The following is a 19,706-nucleotide window of genomic DNA, read 5'->3' on the forward strand; positions in this document are numbered from 1 at the left end:
TCTAGGAAAAGAAAAAGGAAGATTGTGTCAGTTTAAATCCCTGCTTCTTCAAACTTCATTGCTCTTAAACACCATGCAGATTCTCTTCAGGAGACCTGAACCTATTTTTTTTTCTCCTTTGCAGCAAGTGTATCATTAATAAGAGCAAGTTAGAAGTGCTTTGCATTTCATCTTTCTGAGGATTCATCCACTGGTGCATATATAAATGACAGTTAAAATTAGACATATATTAAAATCAGTTACTGAAGAAGTCCTCTGTCTTCCTCTGTGCCCAAAGCTTGTAATGGTCTGAAACCAGCTAGAATATACAGTAATTGTCATTCAATGAGAGTCTATCCTAGAAAGTCATGCTTCAGTGGAGAAGACTGAGTTTCCATTTGAAATCAACAAATTAATCCAAGACAGGTATCTGAAAGGGCAAGTTTAATAGGAAGCAGCTACTGGGCTCTCAACCATGATAAAATGTTATTGCTGTTTCCCTGTAAATTGGCTGGGAACATATGATACTCTCTGCATAAGAGCTCCATTGCTGTTCAAGAGATATACTGCTCAAGCTATCAAAATGATGACAGTCTGCCAGTCCCCGTAACAACTTGCCATTGGACGTGGCAAGAGCTTGTGCATGCGCGTGTGAATTTACAATTACCAAAATGTTCTTCTCCCTTATAAGCAAGAAAAGAAGTCCATGTATTAAGTGTACTTATAATACAGCAAAAACAATTGCTTCCCTCAAATCAATGCTTCTTCAATAACATTCCTAATGAACCGAACAGCAGAAACTCAGCAACGGACACACATACCAAAAAAATGGTTAAAATAGGAACGCTTCGAGCCACTGCTCAAAACTCAAGTTTTGCTGAGCTTTGATAAAATCATATACTGAAATTTTCATACACTCCTCTAAGAGTTCAGTCTGGAAAAAATTGAAATGGCATCTCACAAAAAAGATACGTCCTGGTCTCATTTTAAGCTGCAACAACTGAAGTAGCTGAACAGTTGAGAGTTTCCCATTTCAAGGTGCTTCGGATAAATACCATATCAAGTTGCAAATATTCAAGCAGAACCTTAGGACCCTTCTACCACAGCTAAAAATGACTTTGCCATTGGCGTTTTAAACAAGGTAAGTGCTTTCAAGTGTCATTACTAATCTTCACAAGACTTAGCTATAGCCACATGCCGAAGACAGCAGAGCCAGAGTGCTCTTGGAGGAATTCTTTTTCAAGGCACTGTTTCAAAAATTTGCAGTGGGGATGTGGCCAGGGTTAATCATCCCTCAGCCCGCAGCACACGCTCCTCCCTATGCTGTTGGCTCCCCTTTCTGCTCATGTCTTCCACTTACAGCCCAGGGGTGCTCACAGAAACCAGATCTAGAGGCTGAAACTACGTTCAGGCTTAGCATCAGAGGGCAAAGTTCCTTTTCACTTTATATATCTAAAAAAGCAAGCAGGCACAAATCCACATACAGTAAAATTGCTTAGGAAAGAGCTGTATTTGCAGCTTTTGGCATAAATCTGGGTGCCACTGCAGTTTCTCCTCATAGAGACAACTTTCTCTGCTGTTGGAAGTACAGAAGTGATTTTGCAGTGAGGTTATTGCCATAGAGCCCTTATTGCTCTCCCGGTCCCTTATATCCCAACCATATTAAGCAATCTTGTCCTATCTTGTGTCACCACATAAGCCCTTCCCCGAGTCTGTGCAGGCAATTTCTGAAGGGACCGCAAACTGCCTGACAGGCAGCAACTTCCATCTGACCTAAACACAAGCCAGGTATCAGCAATATTTCATTTCTGAGCTTTATTTTGCTAGTATTAGACATTGTTAAACTGGAACTCAGAGCTCAGTAAAAGAAAGCTACTGACACTGAGATGATCAGCAAAAAGAAAAAGAAAAATAGTCGCTGGCTGTAGACAGTATCACTTAATGTTTTTATTTCTTACTTGTGAAGTTTACATGTACTCTGTGTTGGTTTGACACAGTAAGTCACTGCAGTATTTTGCAATATGCACATTATCCATAAAACCGTATAGCAAAATCTACTCAAGATTTTTCTACTGACAAGTTGCACTATCATGCTAGAAAAAAAGAAAATACAAATGAAAATGTGAATTCATTTCCAGAATGTCTGCTATACCTTCTAACTTTTAGTAGCAACATTCATAAAGCATCAGGAAATTAATGGAAAAAACAAAACATTACAAAACAAGCATTTCAGTGGTCAAAACTCAGGATAGATTTTTTTTTTTTTTTTTAATTAGTTACGGAATCTAAACCAAATCACTTCCAGTGAAAACAGACATTTTCATTAGTAAAAGCAAGTGGAACATAAATGCAGAAATTACATAGCAATGTTGCCTATTTTTCAGGGAATTTTTTGTGGAATTTTTACTCATTAATGCCAGTTTTCCTTCCTCCTCACCACATTCTATTTGCTACTTATGTTGAAGTCTGGAAAAATTCTATAATTTCAAATATAAAATAAATAAAATAATAGCAGATGTCATTTAAAAATCTGAAATGAATAAAACAGTAATTCTCTGCTTCAGAAAAAGAGAGTTTAGGCTGCATCGTTTATGAAAACATCAGAGAAGAAGTGGTTTATTAATAGAATTAATATCACACTGTTCTGAAGACTTAAGCTCAGAGTATGTATTGGTTTCTGGAAGGTGCTGTAATACGACTTTCTAGTTGTATCTAGTTCAGTCAGCAATATTTTGAATAATTAATTATCCAAAGTCCCTAAAACTCAAGATTTAAATTATGTAGCATATATACACAATGTATGACATGAAGATACTTTATCTAAAAGTTAAGAACATGTCTAAGCTTCACAATTCCTATTATGATTTTTTTAGATTTCCAGTGTCCTTTACGATTATTAGGTCAGAGTCAGACTTTCTTTATCAGATATGCATTAATATAATAAATCAAGTTCAGCTTCCTACAGTCTCCAGACTAGGCAGCCACAATATCCTTTGAGTTTTAGACTTGAAAAAAATTTAATAAATTTATTAATATAGCAAAACTTCTAACAATTAGTATTACAACTGTTAACTTGTACATTAGAAATTTGTACACACCAAAAGTGGAAAGCTCTTATTCTACTTATAAGCAGAAGTCATCTTCTCCAGGATTCAAATCACAGCACATTAAAATCAATGCAAGGGTTCTAAATTAATTCATAAGGCTTTAAATTGCTGCCTCTGTCTTAAACCTCATGCACTTTCAGACTAAAAGAGATCCTGCTCTTTGTATAATTCATGTTACAATCAGAAGGTTTCTTCTACAGTAAGTACAGTTTCTCCTTGATTACCACAATTGTAGGGGAGGAAGGTTCATATATTGCCACTTTCACACTGGATTTTTGCTCACAAATGTTGAATACAAATTCATCCAAAATTTAAACTGGAAAAGGACAAAATGAAAAATGAAAATTTTAAACACCTTCAACCTACAGTGACTGCAGACATCAACGCATTCTGCACAGGGCTTACATGCCCAGAATATCTGCCTTCCAAACCTCTTGATTTTATTTTATCTTCAATTTTAACTCTAATCATTCCTACAAATGCAGATAAAAATATAATGAAAAATCAGTTGCATATGCTTTATTAAGTGAACCATGACTTAAACCAGAACCTGATGAAAGCTTTACACTACACTGGATTACAATAGTTGTATACAGTGCTACTGTTTTTATTGTGTCTTGATGCAGACATGCTTCAGTATCTTACAGACTCTCAATTTTAAAATGTAAATGGTACAGGATATTGATAAACCAATTAGCACTGATGCAAAGCAAATTCCTCTTTTATCTCAATTACAACATGACAACTTAATAGGTCAAGATAGTCTAACATCTGAGACAAGGGCAATTCAATAAAACAACTGCATCTTGATATGGTAATTAAGAGGAAATGTGAATCCATTACATTGCCTCGTGTATGTGCGCACATGTAGGCGTTCTTTTTTATTTATTTAAGCATTTGATGCCCTCTTGCTGTTTTTATAGTGTATCAAATCCACATGAACACATGGTCTGAAGCCCAGTTGATAAGTATCTAAAATATCTGTAGTTTTAACAGGCCAATTTTAAGGATGCAACTGTGCAGATAAATAATTCATGAAGAGCCCTTAAAAGATACACAATTGCAAGATAATCTCTTCAAACATAGGACTTCTCTGTCCATAAATTTGCAAATGATTTAGATCTGGCTAAGAGAATTTATGAAGGTTCAAATACTGTGATACTGAGCTGGTACTTGCATGCATTCTATTGGAAAACAAAACAAAATCTCAAAGACAGCAAAATAAATAGGTTACAATTGGAAAGGAAAAATAATTTTGTTTGAAAATGCTGTCACTTAAAAGTCAGACGCATCACCTGCTAGAAAAGAAACAGTAATCTTAGCATTGACAAGAGTGAAGTGGAACATACTCCAGCTTTTTGACAAAGCAGGAGTTTTGGCAATTAGGACAAACTGCAGTGGTAAAGTCAAACAGGAAGGTAAATGTTCTTTTTTATGCTTTGATCTTAATTTGATATACACACTGTACTAGAAGTTTTACTTTACAATATATTTTGGAACAATTTAACAAAGTAAACAAAGCCAACAAAAGCCATATGGGAGTATAATACTCTGAATACATTGTACATTAGCTTAGAATACAAACAAAAAGTTACCTTTTTATTACCTCTGCATGTTTATAATGCAAGACAAACATTATTGTACATTGCACTACAGCAGAACAAATAAACTCTTAACTTCAGATGCAGAATGCAACAATCTATACAACCAATACAAGAGAATATTCCTGTTCTGAAGAGCCCTACTTTAGTTAAATAATCCCTTTAGCATGTTAATGGCTTTAAAGGAGAATTTCTGGCAAAAGTTTATCTATGCCATCTAATCATCATTGTCTTAGCAGAAGTCAACTGTAAAACACAAAAACTGTTAACACAGAAAAAATGCTTCAATCCAATACAAAAATCAAACAAACCTGATTCCAAGATTCATAGCTTCAGCAGTTCCAATCATACTGATGGCCAAGAGCATGTTGTTGCAGATCTTTGCAGCCTGAAAATAAGTTAAACCATCAATGAGTTTCTGCATTTTCATAGAGCTAACATGCAGTAATCTTCTTTAACTAGTCTGGGACAGTATGATCACAGTATGTTGTGACAGCTCTCTTCTAAAGGTAGCACCAGTAAGCACAGATCTACAATAATATAAAGTCAATGAAAGCAGCACTATGGTTCCTTTAGAGACAAGAAAATACTTTTTTTCTTAGTACAGTAGCTGAGTTAGTATATGTGGCATGTAGGGGCTCTTTGTAAATCCAAATTTAGAAGAAACAAATTAAAATCTCTCTCCTCTAAGATGTATAATCTCAACAAGCCAATGTGGAGAAGCACCAGGTCAGACGTTTTGGCTCCAAGCTATGCAACATGCTGGAGAAGAGTGCCATGAGGTTATTTTATAAACTCATGGTTGAAGACAAGTAAACAAGCAAACAAGTACAAAGATATATTATAATGCATTTAGTTCTGGAATACAAGAGTAGGTATCATTAAAGAAAAACAAAGCAACAAAAATAAAAGACTGCGACAACTAGTAAGGCCTCAGCAAGCATTACCTGTCCGGTTCCAACCTCTCCGCAGTAGACCACATTAGAACCCATGCATGTCAGCAACTCTTTGGCAGCATCAAATTCTTGTTCCACTCCACCAACCATGAAAGTAAGGTTTCCAGCTCGAGCAGCCCCAACACCTGAATCAAGACAATGTTGGATTTAATACCATATTTGTAAATACCTTAAGAAATTTATCTTATCAGTAAGAGTCTGATGATGTAAAATTTATGTGCTTAATACTTCACTTACGATGAACCCCTCAAAGTTTATGTAAAAGTAAGCCTATTACAGGATCAGAGATCTTAATTCTCAAACATTTGATGAAGATAAAGCCACCTTATGGAAGGCTGTATCTTTCAGGAATACTGGCAGATAAACAATTCACAAGACTTACAGAAAACTGGCAATGTCACTCTTGATAGTTTCATATGAAGAAACAATGAATCCTTCCTGCAACTTTGCACCCCACAAAATTCACTGTATCTGAATTACTAAATAAAATTTCTGTTTTGTCAAACTACTCTTCACATACAACTATTGACAAACTATTGCTCAAAGTTAACGCTGCTTTTATCAGCTTTTCCAAACCTGGGCTAATTTTTATCAATGTTTGCTGATTTTCACATAACTGAACATCTAAGAGACACAGGCATGTAAACCCAAGCCTTCTGAATCTCTGCAGTTCATTATGTTTCTAATCTGAAGCAAAAGACTACTTAATTTGAGAAACTTTGAGTTAGCTTCCTACACATAAACTTAACACATCTACAACTATGTAAAGAAACTATGTAAAAAGCAATGTAAAAATGATTCACACACACACACACACACACACACACACACACATTATTCCCAGTTTTTTATCCTGTCTTTACCACAGGTCAGTAAACACACACCCTAGTTCTTTGATTATACAGTTCCTAAGCACAAACCCATCATTTTTTTCACGTGATATTTATCATCTCCATGAAATATTCTGTTTCTTAAAAGAAGCCTAACTCTAATATAAATTACTCATATATCCTTAATCTTCTCATTCTCAACAGTTTTAATGTGTAAAACTGATAGGAAAATTTGCTCCAAACTGATGAACACATCAGCTTCCTCACTATTTTTCACTTCAGCCAGAAGCATAGTCACTATAAATTTTCTGTGCTATGCATCCAACTTTGGCCTGTTCAGATGTACAGCTGCAGCTAATGACCTACTTTCAAATTAACATGATTAACTAGGTACAGTGTTCTTACAAACAGAAAGTCCAAGTGAAACAGTTTGTTTTTCCTCCACGTGGCGGACCATTTTGTTTCTACAGTAAGTCAGGCTGCTCTCCAGCTATGGTTCACAGTTCTTTGTCACCAACTAGCTACCATAATAAACATTAATAAATGTTTCTATTGAAATAGTTACCAGAGTGTAACTGGAACTGCCTTCACTGAGCAGGATGTTGTGTAGCGACAAATGAAAATGCACTCTTAAAAACCTTATCAGTTGAAGACAGAGCTTTTTTAAAAAACAAACAAAAAATACAATCTAACCTCAAAGAGCAAAAAAGTTATTCTGTTAGAAATATATCCCACTTAAACAGGACATTTCTGTTTTCCTTGTTCCCCATTAATAAATGAAATTATGCAATAAAAAACAATAGAAAGAGAAAAAAATAAGGCCACAGCTCAGCCACCACGGCAACCAAGTTTATGCACAAAAAGTTCTGATAAAGTGGGCAACCATAGCAGGCTAATCAGAACTACTCTCACCTTAAAGCCTTAAGCCCATGTAAGTGCTGTACCATAGCTAAAGAATGAAGTGGTCAGTATTGGACTTCCTTTCCAACATCAAGGGCAGTTACACTGCAGCTCCTCACACTGAAGAATTTGGAGAATTTTTGTTTGTTTTCCCATAAAAATTTCAACTGATGCACTGTCTCTGTGCAACTGCTCTGTGTGACTGTCTACAAATGCCCCTTTCTGCATCTGTCAAGCATTTATTTCTCCCATCCTGCCTTCCAACATACACCATCTTTTGAAGTCACTGAAGAATTTCAGACAAATTTGACAGATCACGGTCTCAAAAATAGTAAATAACTACCAATTATGTGAAAATAGGCAACAGAGTAGAGGAAAGAGGCTCCCACTGGTGAAGTAGCTGCTCAACCTATATTATAACCTAGAATCACAGAATCACAGGATTGCTGGGGTTGGAAGGGACCTCTCAAGATCATGTAGTTCAACCCCCCCGCTCGAGCAGGATCAGCTGGAGCAGGATGCCTAGGACCATGTCCAGTCGGCTTTTGAATATCTGCAAGGATGGAGAGTCCACAGCCTCTCTAGGCAACCTCTTCCAGTGTTTGACTACCCTCACAGTAAAAAAGTATTTTCTTGTGTTTCAGATGGAATTTCATGTGTTTTAACTTGTGCCCATTGCCTCCTGTCCTGTCACTGGGAGGAGTCTAACTCCCTCTTCTTCATTCTCTCCCATCAGGTTTGAATACACATTGGTAAGATCCCCCCCGAGCCTTCTCTTCATGCTAAATAGTCTCAGCTCTCTCAGTCTCTCTTTGTATGAAAGATACTCCAGTCCCTTCATCATTTTCATGGCCCTTAGCTGGATTCACTCCAGTAAATCCGTATCTTTCTTGTACCAGTGAGTCCAGAACTGGAGCATCCAGAAGAACTCAGTCAGACCCACAGCTTAAAAAAAAATCCGACTATATACAACACTGTTGAGGTACTGAAATATCTACAGTGATAAAGATCTTCCTGCTCAGGTTGAGAGACACCCTATTTGCAGCCAATCCTTAATCTCACTTGAACAACTCCTCCCCGGGCAACTGACAGGAGCTGGGCTAACAGCAAAGCCTAGATTTAGAGCTAACACAAACAGGTCATTGTCATCTTGTTGGCTACCAGTTTACTATGTACATGACCGCAAAGATTGCTACATTAATAAACACAATGATTTTCATTCCATTCCTCTTTTTATTCAAACCACATAATGGCCTTTACCACTAATCCTGTGATCCGACCTGCAGCAAATTAAATAGACAATTTAAGTCAAAGCTTACAAACAAAATCCAGTACTATCCATCATAGGTCAATAGCCTTGTATCTAGATTACAGACTGCTAAATAGCTTCAGAGAGTCATTTATTAGAGCAAAATTAATGCTGACAATAGTTTTCAGCTGGTTAATCTTCTGACAGCTGCACTCTCTCACTTGTTCAAACACTTACATTTCAAGTAGAAAAAATAAATTAGTTAAGTAGAAAAAAAGAGCAATTTGTTGTATAATGCAGAAGGCTTGGAAAATTCTCTTTTTAAAAACAAAAACCTGTTTACTTCATGGTAAATTTTATCATCTAGGGATCTTGCCAACTATCAGCTATTTTATCAGAATTAAACAAGCAACGCAGCAAATCTATAACACTGGCAATTTAAAAAAATCTGGCAGGTAGTCTAGGAGTACAAGAACTGTAACTTCAGCTAAAAATAGAAATAAAAAATCATTGGACAAGAATGCACAGCTTTATTTCACAATCACAGATTCCATACCAACAACACAAGCCAATAAACTGTTATCAGCTTCTAACACTAAAGACAGCAATGGTGAAAGCAGAGCAGCTAATGTAATTTAAAAAAGCTGATGATTATTTTTCATCTTTTGATTTTTTTAAAGATCTCTTACCACCTGAGATCGTGCTTTACGTACCACTGCTGATTAGGGTCAAAAGTCCTTCATAATCTATTTATTCTTTCTAAAATACAAAAAGCTTCTTCTCATCCTCAGGGAATGGTTTCTGAGAAACTGTATTTGTGATTAGCATGTGTAAGATTTCCTCCGCTGCAAAGCAAGACTGCTGGAGCCCATGGCTGCAATCCTACACTTGGCTTCTCTAGGACGGTCCCCCCACACCTGTGTGCAGAATTCTTTAAGGAGGTCACACCAGCAGATCCCAGAGAATAGCTCAGCTCTGAGTCAGTAGGTCACAACACCATGAGAGTTTTTCCCAGAGATATAAACTGACAGGAACAAGTTTGCAGATACGTACAGTAAGATATCTAGCTAGTGAGGGGGCATGCAAAAAATGAATCTGGGAAAAAGCATGGTGAGAAGTTATAGAGTAGCAGTGCAGTATGGTGTACCCACTTGAAGATGTGTTTCCCACGTGCGTACTAGGTGGTTTTGGACTAAGATCTGAAAAATTAATTTCTTTTATCAGAAGAGGTACAAAAAGAGCTGCTCTTCAAAGCGTCCTGTTGCATCTGAGTTACTTGTGGGGCAAGGATTAGTTCAATCCACGTGCTTCTCACTTTGATTGCCAATGGATTGCTCAGTGAACCTGATGCTGAGCGGTTCCTGAGTTCAAAATTTTAGACGAAAATGTGAATGGAGGCTTAGAGCCCTCATATGACAGCAGCAACTGGTCGTGACTATCCTGGGACCTCAAGTTTTAGCCTCCAGGCCAGGCAGCCTAGTTCAGTAGCCACCCTGTTCTTCCATATTCACTGTTCCGTGCTTATTACAACAGTATTTAACATGTTGGAAAAAGTCTTGTAATTTGCCACTGATGCTTCCAGTTCCAAAAAACGCCATAGCTCTATAGCTAAATCATTAAAGCAGCTCTGTTTCAATCAGTTTGCTTATTTTTAAGAATACAATTTGCTAGAAAAAAAGATGTTAATGTCAAGAAAAAAAGATGTTAATGTCAAGATGTAACATGAAAGTACCTGCTTTTGGTTTCACTTTTATTACATTTCCTTAAGAGGAGCAGAGTGCAGATGAGTTAAAAAGAAGTGATATTAAAAGGCTACGCATTAGAGCACCATCACAGTGGTGATGCTGAAAACAGTTACACTGCTGAAAACACAGAGCACCCAAGCATATCCCCGTCCCAAAATATTTAAAGCACTGTTGCGTTGCACCTGCAGATAAAAAAATTTGTTGCTGACAAAGTTGAGAAGAAAAACTAAACCAATGTGAATATAACAGCATCTAGCTGCTTCAGAGACTCTGAAGGACACACTGGAGATGAGGGCTATAACATCAAGAAGCTTAGGCAAAACCCCATCATTTTGTCATTTTTCTATTCAACACGTAGTCTATGGAGCAAGGCAGAACTTAACAACTAATTTTGTGATCTAAACTGGATAAAAAAAAACCCAAGAAAAACAGCACTAGAGTTTTAATCCTCTCTTCTATTTTACAATGTTACACCTTCAAGCATAAGAGTTGAGGCTTTGCCTGTTATGCTTTGGGAAGTGCAAGGGAGCACTTGGTCCTTTATTCCGATATTTTTGCAAAAATGCAGCTTAAGTGGCCTCAAACAAGCAGTTTCTTGTCACGTTTGCTCTCTTTCAGATCAGTTGAACTTGAGAGCCTGCATCGGTGTATCTCATGTATGTGTGTGCGTTCTTAAGGACTAAGCAGTTTTTTTAAGTACCTGCCAGCTCACACGAAATATTTTGTCTTTTGCAACTCACAAAAAGTTAAACAAAGATACACAAGGAAAGATTAACTGAAAAGGTTACTATTGTTTTGCTACATATATAAATCCAAAACCAATTAAAAGGCATGTATACGCAAAATCAGCTACAAATCCCTACTGAAAATAAAAACAGAATATTTAAAATTATACTATAAATTTAAAATAACTATGAGGAGACTAGGTATTTTATAAAATATAAATAGGGTATCAATTTTTTCTACTTGCTTCACAGACAACGTCTGCCATCCTCAATCTATTTCCAGGAAACAAGTAAATAGAACAGTGTCAGAAAAAAACCCTGCAACACAACAAGACTCAAAAGGCTTGTGTCTCTCCCTATTATAAAAATCAGCATCAAAGCTAGACCTATGAAGCTATTCTGCTACCGTATAACTAAAACACAGTAAATCACTTAATTTGCTCAAAAGAACTTAAATGTTTTAACCAGTCTGCCATCAGCGGAGATAAAGAAGAGGGCCGATGGGACTGGGCTGCAATGTGAGCCGTCTTTAAAATGCAATTGTTCTAATCATTTTCTACAGATGCAGCCTCACAAGGGGCTGCTGTCACAGGGACCATTTACGACTTGTTATGGTGTCTCTATTGTTTACCAGCGACGTTTGCTAAAAAGGCGACAGCTGGGATGGAAAGCTGCTCCTCAACGAACAATATAATCCCGTGAAAGTAATCAACAAATTTAAGGGTGTTAATTAACTTTACACTTTATCATGTTCAATTAGTTGTCCTTTCTCAAAAAGATTGCCGTGCACAATCGGTTTAGAGCGTGCCATGTTTGATTTGTAAGTGATCACTGTTTCTGTTTCAAAGTCCATGTCAGATGTTCTCTTGGGTTTTGGTGACACAGATGAATGGCTCTGCACATGTTAGGGGGTGATCTGGTTTAACATAAACCAGCATAACATAACCCCTTGTTAACGTATTGCTGGCCTTTCCAGAGCAAGAACAGAAACACCCGCGCATGCAGACGGACACATACATGCACAAAACCCCTGCGGCAGCACCACAGACGAGTCAAAGTTTCGTTTTTGCTGAAACGCAAAGAAACAAATAAATGGGCAATTTTTCATCATTATATCTCAAAGCAAGACTTGTCTTTTAGGGGCACGCTTGGGATCATTTCTTCCCAGCAAGATCCCTAGTTCTGCCGCATTCTGCACTATGCACAAGCGCCTTCGTACGTTTTACATAATACATGCTGCCTTTTCTAATGGCAGCTGAGCAAACGCTGGGTAGATGCGCTAAGTTCTTGTGTATATCAAATTCTGTGGTGGCTTTTAAATGCCCATGCTGCATTTGTAATGGCAGGGATTCTAGAAGAAAGTTGAATTAATCTATTATTAAAATTTGCCGTTTTTCCCTTTAACAAAAACTAATGGGACAAGGCAAAGCTCATGATGAAGCGACAATGTACTTGGAAGTGCACCTTAATGAAAGTCATTGCTGTTTCTCTCTTCTGATAAATAGAGCTTTGCATCGCCATACCTCATAAACTAGTGATGTTTGAACAAAAACGGAAATGGAGGTTCAGGTCAGTGCTTTGAAGATTTATACAACGAGCACTCGATATTACTCCAGACAAAAGCACATTTAAGGAAGTAGAAGCATCTCTTTTACAGCATAATCCAATTATACAATTTGTTAGATTATGGCTGTACAAAGAAAAAAGCCTAGTGGATTTTTATTCTGCAGCAACAGGCAAATTAAATACACATTATCATCATTATTTAAGCAGTTACATTGTACATAAAAAAAAAACCTGCAAAACCCCCACCCACAAAACAAAACAAAACAAAAATGCAAAGCAAGCCCAATGGAAAAGTTGTTAACTCTGAAAGCTAATAATGGACTAGGTTAAATATTTAAGAGGAGATTATAGACTATATCAGAAATAGCTGAAACCACAAAACAAAGCAGTAGAAAACATTAGTTTTCTGCTAGGAAGAAGATCTGCAGGGAGAAGGGAAGCGGTCGATAGATCCTTAAATTGGACGCAATAGCTGTTCTTCTATCCCAAGTTGGCAGCTGCTACATTTGCAGACCTGGTTCATTATTTACCCATAATGACCATCAAGCTCCAGTCAAAGTCAGATCACAACAACTGTCAGCAGCTCTTTTAATTAGCCTTGTTTGAATTCAGATAAATATCACAATGGCCCAGATTCTGCTGAAAAAGCAACAGAAGACTGCAAGGAATAAGCTGCTCTGTCTTCTTAACAAACAGTATTGTGAAAAAGTCCAGAGAACAGAAGTTTGTTTTTTTTTTTAATTGAGGATGGGATGGTGATGTGCACATTATTATTTTTCCCTCACGCGACATTCATATCACGACCTACAATTCCTGTTTATGGGCAAATTTGTGTATCTCAAATGCCAACTCACAGCATTACTCCACAATCTAAAAGGTAAACTTTAAGAGATGGTTTACAGGTACTAATCAAATCTCTAACCTCTGTGAAATCGTACGTTTTGAAAAACTGAATCAGAATTAAGGAATGCACATATTAACAGGATTATCCTCTCTCCTAATTTATCTCCTTCTGTTTGTTTATCCTCAGGGAACATAATCTTCTGTTGCATCAAGCCACTCTCATTCTCCCTGTGTCAGCAGCAGAATAATAATTCCCTCCTCCTCCTCCACCCCCGCCTCCCACAAGCACAGGCAAGAATGAAGAAGAGTGGATCAGACTGTGTGCATCAGCATTAATGCTCCATGCAGTTATTTTCCTAGCAGTAGCAGGGTCTGAAAGAAAGATGCAAGAGAGCTGCGCAATATGCTACCTGTTCTGGATAGCCCAGCATGAGAGGCAGTAATTAAACAGATTTTTTCCTCCTAGAATAATATGAAGGCAGAAGATGCAGCTAGAGAATGCTTTAACAGCCTTTATTTAGCACTCCCCTTGCTGTCATGGTTGGGTCCCTATTTTGCTAGGTGCTGTCCGAAGACAAAAGACAGTACCAAACTCTCCAGTCCCACATGGCAATCTGAGAAGTGTTGCTGTACATGTAAGGATCCTCGGGGACCTCAAGGAAAATATTCTTAGGGATTTACATGAATCGTGAGGATACATGTATGTAAACAATAGGTACATACATGTGTTACAGTAGCAGAGGATATCCCTTTTGGGCACAGCAAAAATTCTGTAAACACCATCAGGAACTGAAGGTAGAAGGTAGTGTAGAGGGAAGGATAAAGAACCGATTAAACAAAATAGGCAAAATAGTAATGAGAAGCTTTATGCTTTTAAAGGCAGCCCTGAGTAGAATTCTATAGGGATTAGTACTTGAACTTGGCCATGGATACCAGAATAAAAATGTTCAATCTGATTTAGATGTGTTACAGAAGGACACCAAAACACAGAAAAGAATATGCCCTCTCAATAAATCATGCAAAAACTGAGTAGAAGCTGTTGTTAAAGCAGTTTAATATGAGGGGAATGCACCAGGAAAATTTTACGATACAGTATTAAGTAGCAACTGATGCCTCCAAAAGAATTAGCCAAAGAAAATAAGTTGCAAAAGGCAAATACACACAGAAGATACTTTAACTTTTTCAACAGAAGTACAAGCTGAAAGGCCTGATGAGATCGTTCTGTCTGCAGCAGTTTTTTTAAAAGCATTACATTTAGTTCTAGTCATTGTAATGTCAAAGAGAAATATCAAAGTACCTGAAAAGTTACCAAGTTAACAGCACTGCAATAAGAAAGGAAATAAAGTATGATTGATTAAATTATTTGCTTATTTTTAATACCCAAAATACTGTATCAAAAACATTTAAAAACAGTAGTTCATGCCAGTCATCTTTCCTATTCTCTCCCTTTAATCCATACTCCACCATAAAAGCCTTAGACAACAGAAAAAGCCCTTAGGTGTTCTTACTGGAGTACCAGATTTAGCTACTCCTTTATCCATCCCTAATAGTACATGGTCTAAATCTCATGTGAGGCTGCAGACCTATACAGAAATACTAAAACTTAACAACAACGATTGCAGGTATCTACAGTCTTGGACAGCAAAACTAACTGCGTAGAGCTTAGCACAGTTCAAAACAAGTATTTCGTTTTTTATCTGAACATTAGCAAGAAGGCTGGGCAGCCAGTGAAGAACGGGAGCAGTATATCCCATCTATCCAAGATACCAAGTTTTCAAAGCAGACTTCAGGTCAGTCCAACTGTAAAGCACATGGCACTAAGCTATCTGGTTAACCATAGCTAGGTTCTGAGTACGCACTGCATCAAATACAAGAGAAATATCAAATACAAGAGAAACAAAGAAAATAACTCATCATCTTCTTGCCCAGCACTACTGTTTGAATTTCTAGTCTTTTAGGGGAAGTCCAAAACCGAAACATGAACATGCACACAGCTTCTCACCTATGTGGACCAGTGTTAACCCTCCACACAACTAAAATTCAGCAGACGGGCTGTAGCACAATTCCCATCTTGCCCAGATGAGGCTTCAAGTCCTAGAAATAAAACTTCATCTCAATCACATAGTGCAAAAACAAGAATATTTTTTGTCTGGCATTAGAAAGGTGACAGAGCTGTATATTTAAAACCTGCTGAAGCTTTCTTCAGAAGCTTCCAGTCTATGCAGAAGATCAGCAACCAGAAAATGGACTGTTATAGGACATCTGAGAAAAAGCTCAAAGGGATGCACATTTGTAATGTCCTCTTAGAAAAAGGTAAAATCCCAGAAGAGCTATTCTGTCTGCTCTAACTAGAATCCACACACAACACCAAAATGAACAACAGCATCAAAACCCCAAAAGCCTAACATTTGTGCAAAAGCCACAAACAGAACCAACAGTCCACTTCGGCATCACAGCTTGTCATCTCATCTGTTTTGACTGAGCAACATACATGCAAATTCATGACCAACAAAACCAGACGAGTGGCCAAATTTGCCGAGCCCTGTAAATGACAAAAAGCAGTTAGCCAGACGCCACCATGTTTGCAGATTTTGCTAGTTGGACTTGAATGTCTCTATCTGGAAAGTATGAAATACTTGCGCATTCTACCTTAACTCCACAGCAAAATGCAAGTATGTTTACACAGCATTGTGGAACAGATATACAATAGCTGAAACCCTGTATTGTAACAGAAAAACAAGAATCTTTGAAGGAAAAATAAACCAGGAATTTTTAATATTATTGTTTACATATTTCTCTGGTATTAGAACAACTGTAACAAGATATTAATCCCCTTTTACAAAAACAAAATACTTGAAACACTTTAGTCCTTTATGATTTTCTTTACCATTTTACCCTCATACAGGCCCCTAAAAGCAACAAAACACTGCAGCATGTTTTTTTGCTGAATAAAGAAGGCATTAAGCACATTGCTAAAAAAAAAAAAAAAAAAAAAATCACACTGAGGTATGCATTTAAACTGCATTGCTCAACAGGTATGGGTTCAAGTGCTCTGCTTAATAAAAGGTTTGCTTCTTAGAAAGCCAGCTGCAGAAGCCTAAAGTTATGAGTTATGCAGGTAAATTTCTATCAATACATTCATTAGTCCTTTCCTGTTATATAAGAAAATAAAAACATTGTAAACACAGAAAAGTAAAAGCATTAAAATGGGGTGGAACAGCATAGCATACCTATTCCTAAGCATTTCTGGTTTATCCAAGAGCTGAAGATGTAGCAATGCCATACCCCAATCCCAAGCAGTAGGGGCATATTCACATTTACAACATTTAAAAAGTGTCTAGTATTTAATAGCAGCAATCTAACAAAAGTTTAAAATAAAATAGCAATGTATAGCCAGAAAGAAGTGTCAGGCAGGTAATTTTAAAAGAAATCCATCTCCAATATTTTCTGCTGGAGAGCTGCCCAGCTGCGAGTTTTAATTTTATCTGTTTCGGGAACAGTCTATGACAGGACAACTGATACAGCTTTACCAACTGAAATCAGAAAGGAATGCTTAACAAATAGGACTGAAGACTGCATTTTTGAACGAACTTTTGAACCTTGTCCCTTAAAGCGTCATCAGTGGTATGAAACCAAGAATTTTTTTGATAATCCGAACCACCATGAGAGCGCATTGCTTCAGATATGTCTGTCCTTTCTGCACGCGCTTTGGCATTGAATCTTGCCTCTGCATACAGTAAACAGCCCACAGAGTCTATCTTTCAGCTTCTTATTTAAAATAAATACTTATTTTTAAGCATGCCTAACTCTATATCCATGAAGCAACAAAGCATTTTCTGCTGCATAATTTCAGCATGTTCACAGTTAATTCTCGAAGCTTTTATTCGGCACTGAAAAGGCAAAGCAGTACAATAATGCAAGATGACAACAACTGCTAGAAAAGCAGCCTAAATTGGAAAGACACAGAGCTTCCATTTAAGGAATCCCTTCGTTATAAGGCCTTTCCCAGTTCTATTTCCTGTTTAGGGATCCTCCGCACATAATTCTATTATTACTCCTCTGCAAAACAGATAGTACATCTCTTTCAGAGAACTAGATTTAGCATTGCCCTCCAGCCTAAAATGCAATGTACTTTTCAGTGTTCTCAAATGTACTTGATGCCACTTATCCAATGAGTTCAAACCCTTGTAATTTAATTAAAAGTCATATTTCTTCATGTATGAACTAATTCTAAGTTTAGTATGGAAATATTTTTAAAAAGAGATACTATTTTTATTATTACTTTTATTGTTTCAGGATGAGCAAATATGCAATCATATGGTTTAAATTTACAAATCTTTACATGCTCCAAATGCTGCACTTTCATGAAACAAAACACATTTTCACATTTAACTGTACTGAATGACAACTTAAGGAGACCCACTATAAAATAATTCGTGTACCTGTTTTTTCCCCACTAACTGTAACTATTCCAACACTACAACTTAAGCAATTTTGCACAAAACCAAATTAACCTTTTTTCTTTAATGTAAAGGTATCTAAAGTAAATACTTGCCCTGGTCTTCCATTTAAAAAAAAAGAAAAGAAAAAGAGTGCATTTTGCCTATGAACAGAATCAAGAGGGTAACAAAGTTAATTATTTCTCATAATCAGTAATTATGATTAGATAAGAGAGTCTTTGGTAATGAACTGCTCTAATGATGGAGGACCTCCATCCTAAGAAATATAATAGTACATTAACATAACTGTGTATGCAAAGTACATAGAACCTCTGCCACAGTTAACTTGTCATTGAATGATTAAATAGGAATTCGTAATTAGAAAAATCCACAGTGTAATTTATTGGCCTTCCTGACAGTTCTGGTTCATTAGAAGTTGATTACCAAACAGTGACCTCTAGTGGCCTACAGTTTTTTCATGTTATCTTGTTTCTCTTGGCAGTTTTAGCTGTTATTTAACGTAAAAAAAAAAAAAAAAAAGAGGCAATTTGAGGAATTTAAAATGTTTCCCTTCGTAATTCCTTTTTTTTACTTCTCTTAAAGTATATAGTGTGCTAATTGCTTCAGAAAAAGGTTTCCCTTTCTGTAACCATTTATTTAAAAGTGTAAGAATGTACATATATGTGAAAAAACCCGCAACTTCTCAGTTTTAAAGTTAATATTGAGGTTAACACAGTTCTCATGCTAATTAATATTTATATTCTGATTAAACATCAGGTCTTCTAGAGAAAACATATAATAAATCAGAAAAAAAAAAATCACTTCTCCAGTGTCACTTACAAAGACCTTGAGAAGCTCATACTTCAAGTAAGCCTTCGTACCTTAAAGTGAAGTGCCTCGAAGCGTTGCCTTTGAACAACACTAAAATAAATTATACTGGCTCAGATGGAGGGGGCAGAGGACAGGGAGGGAGAAAACTCTCCAATTCTCTGCTCCAGGTAGGAGAAAAAAGCCGAACATTTCATATTTATTGCTGAACACATGCCTTGCAATAGTCTTAACTCAAATTTCATTTTTAAAGAATGCGACTTAAATTTAACTAAGATTTGCATTTAACTGCAAAATCTTTTAAGCATTAGAGAGTGGAATTTCCCCTCATTCAACATAATTAATCCACTGTTAAGCTATTTAGACAGTCTTCTATTTCAAAATTTTCCATTATGATAGATATGCTTTTTCTTGCACTAGGGCAGTGGCTAATTTTTTTTTTAAAGTGTGAATGTTTTTAACAGGAAGTGGCACATCTGAAACTAATATAGAAGCCCCTGAAACACAGTATTAAATAAAAATCCATACTCAGTGAACACAAGCAATTTAGATTTCAGTTGTTCTCATTTTGCGTCTTGTTCTTTTTCCAACACTAACATTTTAGAAATGATGTGCATGTATTTTTCTTCTCTTTTGTCTAACACGGAACTGGCTACAAAAATTATGCCCCTTTATCAGAGAGAAGCTAGAAAATAAACTGCATAGGCTTGTGTCATATATAAAGAGATTTTTCAGAGAGAACTATTCCAGTCTCCCAAATGGGGAGAAGTCCACCATCCTTGTATGCTGGAAACAGCTTTAACAATTGCTCTAAACAGAGAAATGGATAGCTACAGGATAGAGATCCCCAGCCCTGATTTTCCCGTGTGTGTGTGTGTGTGCAGATGCATGCATGCACACACAGAGGATTCTAGCTGTTTGTGGCGATGATTTAATAT

At 36.8% G+C, this 19,706-nt stretch overlaps 1 protein-coding gene across 1 annotated transcript in view; it reads right to left on the reverse strand.

Moving 5' to 3' along the window:
* The window catches only part of HIBADH (3-hydroxyisobutyrate dehydrogenase), a 78,151-nt gene that overhangs the window by 8,695 nt on the left and 49,750 nt on the right, over positions 1-19,706 (reverse strand). The window contains exons 4-5 of the mRNA XM_009573181.1: positions 5,635-5,768; positions 4,999-5,075 (exon numbers count right to left, since the gene is read on the reverse strand). Of these exons, the coding sequence (XP_009571476.1) occupies positions 4,999-5,075; positions 5,635-5,768 (211 nt within the window). The remainder of the gene's footprint in view (positions 1-4,998; positions 5,076-5,634; positions 5,769-19,706) is intronic.

The sequence above is a fragment of the Fulmarus glacialis genome, unplaced genomic scaffold (genome assembly GCF_000690835.1).
Source record: "Fulmarus glacialis isolate BGI_N327 unplaced genomic scaffold, ASM69083v1 scaffold340, whole genome shotgun sequence".
Taxonomy (NCBI): domain Eukaryota; kingdom Metazoa; phylum Chordata; class Aves; order Procellariiformes; family Procellariidae; genus Fulmarus; species Fulmarus glacialis.